Source organism: Hylobates moloch, unplaced genomic scaffold (assembly GCF_009828535.3).
Source record: "Hylobates moloch isolate HMO894 unplaced genomic scaffold, HMol_V3 SCAFFOLD_2562, whole genome shotgun sequence".
Lineage (NCBI taxonomy): Eukaryota > Metazoa > Chordata > Mammalia > Primates > Hylobatidae > Hylobates > Hylobates moloch.
Window position 1 is genome coordinate 1 of NW_026654837.1, and position 8,024 is coordinate 8,024.

The 8,024-nt window shown below is 50.1% G+C and overlaps 1 protein-coding gene across 1 annotated transcript; it reads left to right on the plus strand.

Moving 5' to 3' along the window:
• Positions 1-7,313: 7,313 nt before the first annotated feature.
• On the plus strand, positions 7,314-7,627 carry LOC116464997 (lipase maturation factor 1-like; the record flags this gene model as incomplete). Its single annotated transcript, XM_032754267.2, has 1 exon — positions 7,314-7,627. A coding segment is annotated over one exon (314 nt), but the record flags the coding sequence as incomplete, so codon positions are not given.
• Positions 7,628-8,024: the final 397 nt, after the last annotated feature.

The following is an 8,024-nucleotide window of genomic DNA, read 5'->3' on the forward strand; positions in this document are numbered from 1 at the left end:
GGGTTCTCTTTCTTTTCTCCAGGCCACTTGAATTCTAATGAAATGCACCACTCGGTTTTACAAGTTCTTCTATAAAATACTTGCTTATTTAAAAAGCAAACAGCAGTGCCCTACCTCGGAGCTCTGCAGCACATACCTTTAAAGAAAAAATACTTGAGGTCACTGTGGCGAGGCCCAGAATTTAACCACGGCCAGTAAGAACCATCAACAGAGAACGGCGTTTCTGGGATGACTGTTTTAATTTTACAACAATTTATCTGAAAGGAGGAAAGAGAAAGCTGATTTTTTTTTTTTCTGATTCTTTTCTCTTTGCCAGGTGGGTGGTTTCATACAACCTCCTTCCTCATTTCAAGTTCTCCTGCCCTCCCAGCCTCCCGTAGTGGGTAGGTGTCTGATTCTGAAACAAAGTATTTACCAGCCATGCCTGCTGTTGGCTGCTGGGGTGACGCGGTATTTCCTGGTTGCAGCTCCCAGGTCAGGCTCTGGGTCCCTGTGAGAGGCGGGTGGTCGCCATGGCTGTCTGCTGCCTCCTGTGGGGGGTAGTGACGGGGCCTTCCGGAGCTTGACTGCTTGGTTAGTTTTGCTTTGAGAGCCTGTGGTGTTTCAAAATTTTTGCTGCATCTTTTTATGTAGCTATTTTTATAACATGAGTAGAGGTTGGAATAGTTTTTTTCTCTGAAATCTCACTTCAGTCTCTCTTCCTTTTTCCTGATAAGCAGGAAGTATCCTATGCTTCTTGCCTTAGAATTACGGATTTAGGCTATTGCTTTGGTGAGGCCACATCTTGTTTTCCTCTGTGGTCCTGGAGTTTGCGTTGTGGTGAGGGGTGGAGCGCATCCACCCTTCAGCCAGTGCTGATTAGCTCCCTGTGGGAAAGGGGCCCCAGCCTGGCACCGATGAGGGCTGTGCCCTGGAGTGTGCAGTGGCTGAACAGTCACCATCTGTGTTTCTCCCACCTGCATACATGCCAGGACATACACACACGCATCCCCGTACACGCGCACATACATGTATACATGTGCACACGTGTACGGAGACATGCACACACCCCTGCACACACAGACACAGGGCATCCATGCACAGGTGCACATGTATACATGTGCACATGTGTACAGACACATGCACACATGGGCATGTCATACCCATATGCACACACACTGGCCTGAGCTCCTGTGGAAGCTGCTGGTGTGGTCCCTGCGCATGTGGCCGCTGGGGCTGAGGGTCCCTGTGCATGTGGTTGCTGGGGCTGAGGGCCTGCCGCAAGGTGTACTCTATGTTGCTAGAAGGTCAGCGCTCACGACTCAGGTCCCTTCCACCCAGTGGTGGAAGCGGGAGGGGTGTGGGGAGCCTTCTGCTGCAGCCCTGTTTCCCGCCCCGTGTCCCACCCTGTGTCCACTCAGTGTCTCACCCCATGTCCACCCTGTGTCCAGTCTGTGTCTGCCCTGCGTTTACCCTGTGTCCATCCCGTGTCTGCCCGTGTCCACCCTCTTCCTCCTCACTTGGAGCTACCCCCCACCCACCTGCCATCCCCAGCCCCTTTAGAGGTCACCAGTCCTGGCCCTTTTGTCGCCCAGGGCCCTGTGGTGCTCTGCCTGTGGCCCTGCTCCCGCTGCCCTGGAGGGAGGCTGCTCGCAGCACTTCATGCCGGGCACTGAGTGGTGCAGAGTCTTCAAGAAGCCTTTACTTTTTAAAATTTTTTTATTAAAAATAAAACTATTAACTAAAACTGCAGACTCTATGGCTTTTCCACCCATGCCTGTTCCGTTCTGGGACCCGGTTTTGTCCTGGCGTCTCCTCCCTCTCTCCGTGGTCTGTGAGTCTCCCAGACTTTCCCGTGCTTTCCAACCTTGACGGTGTCGAGCAGGCCTGTCATGGTGTCTGTAGAGCGTCCCTCACGTTGGGTCCGTCTGGTGTTTTCTCGCAATTAGACTGGGTGATGGGTTTTGGGAAGATGCCCACAGAGGTGCAGGGCCCTTCCCGTCACACCGTATCGGGGTCCTGACGTCCATACGGCTTTCTGATCACCTGGCCAAAGGCTGCCTGCCAGGTGTCCTCTCTGTCAGGTGTCCTCTCTGTCAGGTCCCTGCTTTCCCACTCGCTCTGTCCTCTGGAAGCCGCTCACTGGGTCCAGCCCCCGCCTCCCAGAGGGAGTCTCTGTGAGGAAGATCTTGTTACTTACTTGTTTGTGGCCACTGATTTTGTCACTATGGACCCATGCCCATTTATTTTCCCTCTGGGTTGTGATCCAGTGCTGTCACCATGAGTCTGTGTCTGGGTTGTGATCCAGTGTTGTCACCGTGAGTCTGTGTCTGGGTTGTGATCCAGTGCTGTCACCGTGAGTCCGTGTCTGGGTTGTGCACCGTGATCTGGGTTGTGATCCAGTGTTGTCACCATGAATCTGTGTTTGGGTTGTGATCCAGTGTTGTCACCGTGAGTCTGTGCCTGGGTTGTGATCCAGTGTTGTCACCGTGATCTGGGTTGTGATCCAGTGTTGTCACCATGAATCTGTGTCTGGGTTGTGATCCAATGCTGTCACTGTGAGTTTGCTGCTCAGCTTCTCCAGCTTTGACCACTAGTGGCTTTCCCGTCCTTCCCTGCAGGGATGCTTCCAGCCCAGCTTCTGTTTCTCTGCCCCAGCCCTAGAATGAGCTGTTTCCAAGGAGCCCTGGTTCTTTTTAGGGGAGCGTAGAAACTTCGATCTGGGCACTGGGAGGGCCGTTGCTCCCGGGGTGTCACAGCTGCTGGCCCTCTTCCTGGGCAGAGCTAGGCTCTGTATGTCACTGTCTCATTTCACACATGTGATTGCTTCTCTGTCGTATCCACCCATCCATCTGTAAGTATACGAAGGTCAACCTGGTCCATGCCGATGACTCTGACTCTCACCTGGCACACGGTGTATTCCAGCCTTCAGTCCTGGCACACCGTGTATTCCAGTCTTCCCTGCTGGCCCCTCTGAATCCTCCCTCTCTGCTAGTGAGAACCTGGCTCCCCCGACTCCTCTGGCATCTGCTCAGCCCTGGTGCACGTGCGAGAATTCTCCACCCAGGCCCGGGGGAAAAAGCCCTGGAGTGCAGTGTTTGTGTACAGCTCCTTCTGGCCTTGTGGTCTCCACTCAGAACATTTTCCAGAGTTGCTTAGGCAGCTCCTGCCCTCTGGCCAGTGTGGTTCTGTTTCACATTCGTGCGTGTGGAGCCTGCATTCCATCTGCATCCCCCGACCTCTTGGTTGGGTCTTCCCCCAATAGTTCGTGCACATTAAAGTTCATCTTGTGTAATGCTCAGTGCTGTGGGCTTTGCCTCCATCATCCCAGATCCAGCCCCAAGTCCCCCATGCATGGGAGTGGCCACTTCCCCTGCACCAGCCCCTGGCACGCCCGGGTCAGTCTCCCATCCCTCTGGTTTTGCCTTTTCCAGTGTGACATACGAATGGAATCACGCAGTATATAGCCTGTTGGGTCTAGATTCTTTTACTTAGCAAAATGCACTTAAGATTCATCCATGTTGTTATCTGAACCAACAGCTGCATTCTTATCTCTGATTATGTTTCTGTTGCACAAATGCACCTCCGGTTATTTATCCACTTCCACCGTGAAGGACGTCTTCCTTGTTTCTAGTTTTTAGTGACTATGAACAGAGCTGCTATGAGCATCTGCACGAGGCTTCTGTGTGAGCACGTTTTCAGGTTGAAGGCCTGAGAGGCGCAGCAGTTGCGTTGTAAGGTAACCCTTCATTACCTGGGTCAGACGCCACCGTCTGCCGTCCACAGTGGTACGCCACAGTATTCCCGGCACAGCGAGGGCACTCCTGCTGTCCCAAACCTTCCGCAGCATTGGGCACTGTCCATTTTCGGTTTTTTTTTGTTTGTTTTGTTTTGTTTTGTTTTTGAGACAGGGTCTTACTCTGTCACCGAGGCTGGAGTGCAGTAGCACTGTGTCGGCTCACTGCAACCTCTGCCTCTCGGGTTCAAGCAATTCTCCTGCCTCAGCCTCGCGAGTAGCTGGGACTACAGGTGTGCGCCACCATGCCTAGCTAATTTTTGTATTTTTAGTAGAGATGGGGTTTCACCATGTTGGCCAGGCTGGTCTTGAACTCCTGACCTCAGGTGATCTGCCCGCCTTGGCCTCCCAAAGTACTGGGATTACAGGCGTGAGCCACCGCGCCCAGCCTGGGCACTGTCCATTTTCAAACACTTTGGCCACAGTGACTTGTGTGTGGTGACAGCACGTTGTGGTTTTCATTGGCATGTCCCCAGTGATGAATGATGTTGAGTGTCTTTTCACATGTTATTTGCCATCCGTACACCTTTCCTATGTCTGTTCAGATCTTGTGGCCTGGTTTTTTCCTTCCCACCTTTAACACTGGGTTGTTTGTTTTCTAATTATTGAATTTTAAAAGTTCTTTAAATATTCTAGATACAAATCCTTGATCAGATGTGTGATTTGCCAGTATTTTCTTCTAATCTGTGGCATGTGTTTTCATTCTGTTAAAAATAGCTTTTACAGATCAAAAGTTTTTCATTTTGATAAAGTTCAATTTACAGTTTTTAATTTCATAGATTATGCTTTTGGTGTTGTATCTAAAAACTTGTTGCCAAACCCAAGTCACATAGATTTTCTTCTATATTTCCATGTAGAAGTCTTATGCTTTCATGTTTTACATTTAGGTCTGTGATCCTTTTTGGTTAATTTTTGTGTAAGGTGTGAAGTGTGTTCAGGTCCATCTGTTTGCACGTGGACATCCATTTATTCCAACATGATTGTTAGAGAGACTCTTCTTTGTTTTTTATTTATCTTGTAGAGACGGGGTCTCACTGTGTTGCCCAGGCTGCTCTGGAACTCCTGGGCTCAAGCGATCTTCCTGCCTCGGCCTCCCAAAGTGCTGGGATGACAGGTGTGAGCCACTGCGCCCGCCCAAGGCTGCTGTTTGTCTGTGTAGTTGCCTTTGAACCTTTGTCAGAATTTGTTCACTTTGTGTGTTGGGTCAGGGGCTGGGGGGCTATGTCTGGGCCCTCTCTTCCATTCCATTGAGTTCTGCGGCTCTTCCTTAATCAATACTATGCTGTCTTGATGTGGTCTTGATTAGCTTTTTAGTAAGTCTGGAAATTGGGTAATGTGAGTCCTCCACCTCTGTTCTTTTCCAGATGATTTTGGCTTTTTAATCCCTTTGCCCTCCCATGTACATTCTAGAATCAGCTTGTCAGCCTCGGCGGAAGCACTGACTGGGTGTTTTGGTTCAGATTGTGCCGAATTTGTGGATCAAATTGACACCTTAATGATTTTGATTCTTCCAATCCATGAAGATGGTCTATCTCTTCATATAGTTAGATCTTGTTTTATTTTTTTAATCAGTGTTTTGTAGTTTTCCAAGCGCAGATTCTGTTTGTATTTTTTTAGATTTATAAATGCGTGGGGAAAAGTACATGTACTAGCTTCCTACATGTCTACACAGACACTCACTCCAAACCAGCACGCACAGTTACAGAGACATGGGCCCCAAGCCAGCTTCCTACACGCAGTAGGAAGCCGCATGTACTTGTGGGGTTGCTCTTGTGATATTTTTATCATTATACAATATCTTCTTTTATCCCTGTGTCATTCCTTGTTTGCAGATCGACTTTTTTCATTTTGAGATGGAGTCTCTGTTGCCCAGGCTGGAGTGCAATGGCACCATCTTGGCTCACTGCAGCCTCCCGGGTTCAAGTGATTCTCCTGCCTCAGCCTCCCAAGTAGGTGGGACTACTGGGGTGCACCACCACATCCGACTAATTTTTGTATTTTTTAAGTAGAGACAGGGTTTTGCCATATTGGCCAGGCTGGTCTCAAACTCCTGACCTCAGGTGATCCACCCGCCTCAGCTTCCCAAAGTGCTGGAATTACAGGCATGAGCCACCGTGCCCGGCCCTTAAATCTACTTTTTTTTTTTTTTTTTTTGAGATGGAGTTTTGCTCTTGTCGCCCAGGCTGGAGTGCAGTGGCACAATCTCGGCTCACTGCAACCTCCGCCTCCCAGGTTCAAGCCATTCTCCTGCCTCAGCCTCCTGAGTAGCTGGGATTACAGGCGTGCACCATAACACCCAGCTAATTTTTGTATTTTTAGTAGAGACGGGGTTTTTCCATGTTGCCCAGGCTGGTCTCAAATTCCTGACCTCAGGTGATCCTCCTGCCTTGGCCTCCCAAAGTGCTGGGATTACAGGCGTGAGTCACCGTGCCCGGCCCTTAAATCTACTTTTTATGATGTTAATAGAGCCACTTCAGCCTTCTTTTGTTTATGTTTTTTATTTTTAATTTTTTTCAGCCATAGTGAATTAGATCCAGCTTTCTTTTGATTCACATTTGCATGGTATATCTTTTTTACTTTTAACCTACTTTTTCATTCTTCACATTTACACACGGGAATGTGGTTCTCTCACCTGTCAGCATCTCTGGGTAAACGTTCAGTGTTCTACAAATACTGACATCCAGAGGATGTGAGAGTGCTGTTGTGGGGTGGGCGCCGTGAGACATGAACTCGGAGACCTGTAGATGTGACAGTGCCGTTGTGGGTGGGCGCCCATAATGGTGAACGCTGAGTGCAATCCGGGTGGTCAGCTGGCTGTCTGTGTGTAGCCAGGCATACAATTTATATACACATGACTAGTTTACTTCTATGTGTATGCGTGTATACACACACTGCATCTCCTGCAGGCACGCAATTTATATACACGCGTCTAGTTTGCTTCTATGTGTATGCATGTATACACACACTGTGTCTGCTGCAGGCATGCATTTTATATACAGGTGTCCAGTTTGCTTAGATGTGTTTGCGTGTGTACACACACTGCGTCTGCTGCAGGCACGCATTTTATATACAGGTGTCTGGTTTGCTTCCATGCGTGCATGTGTACACACACTGCGTCTGCTGCAGGCAAGCATTTTATGTAAGGTGTCTAGTTTACTTAGATATGTTTGCGTGTATACACACACCGCGTCTGCTGCAGGCACGCATTTTATATACAAGTGTCTGGTTTGCTTCCGTGTGTGCGTGTATACACACACTGCGTCTGCTGCAGGCACGCATTTTATATACAAGTGTCTGGTTTGCTTCCGTGTGTGCGTGTATACACACACTGCGTCTGCTGCAGCTTGGCTTTTCCAATGTTTCCCCCAAGATCTTGAGAAAGTACTCAGACTCCTGAGTCTGGGGTTTGGACCCCAAACCGTGGCCTAGACTCTGCCTCGCCTTCCCGCCCGCCTCGCCCCGCAATCTGAGCTGCGCCCACGGTGTCCACATGTGGTTTGTTCCTAATCACGCTTGTTTTGTCTTCTTTTTCTTCCAGTCGTGGCATTCCTGGTGGCTTTCCATCAGAACAAGCAGCTGATCGGTGACAGGGGGCTGCTTCCCTGCAGAGTGTTCCTGAAGAACTTCCAGCAGTACTTCCAGGACAAGACGAGCTGGGAAGTCTTCAGCTACATGCCCACCATCCTCTGGCTGATGGACTGGTCAGACATGAACTCCAACCTGGACTTGCTGGCTCTTCTTGGACTGGGCATCTCGTCTTTCGTCCTGATCACGGGCTGCGCCAACATGCTTCTCATGGCTGCCCTGTGGGGCCTCTACATGTCCCTGGTCAATGTGGGCCAAGTCTGGTGAGTAGGAGGAATGGGGCGGTCGGAGCTCAGGGCTTGCTGTCACTCAGCACACACACCGCGGGTCTCCTGGCACTTGGAAAGACTGGACGAGCGTTCATCTTGAATTCATTCCGGAGGGTATCGTCATTTTACTTAGGCCATGGCAGAGCGGCCAGTGCACCAGCCGCAGCAGCCACCCATCTTCAGGATTAAAACCCCACCTCTTTGCAGTAGCTCGTCCTTACTTAAAGGACTGTGTTGCCAGCTTACTGGAGCCAGAGGGATGGGGAAAGGGAGGCAGAAGCAGCGGGTCGGTGTCTCTGTGGACGTGTAGGAGGCTGGTGTGGGGTGAGTGTCTGTGTGGACGTGTAGGAAGCTGGTTTGGGGTGTGTGTCTGTGTGGACGTGCAGGAGGCTGGT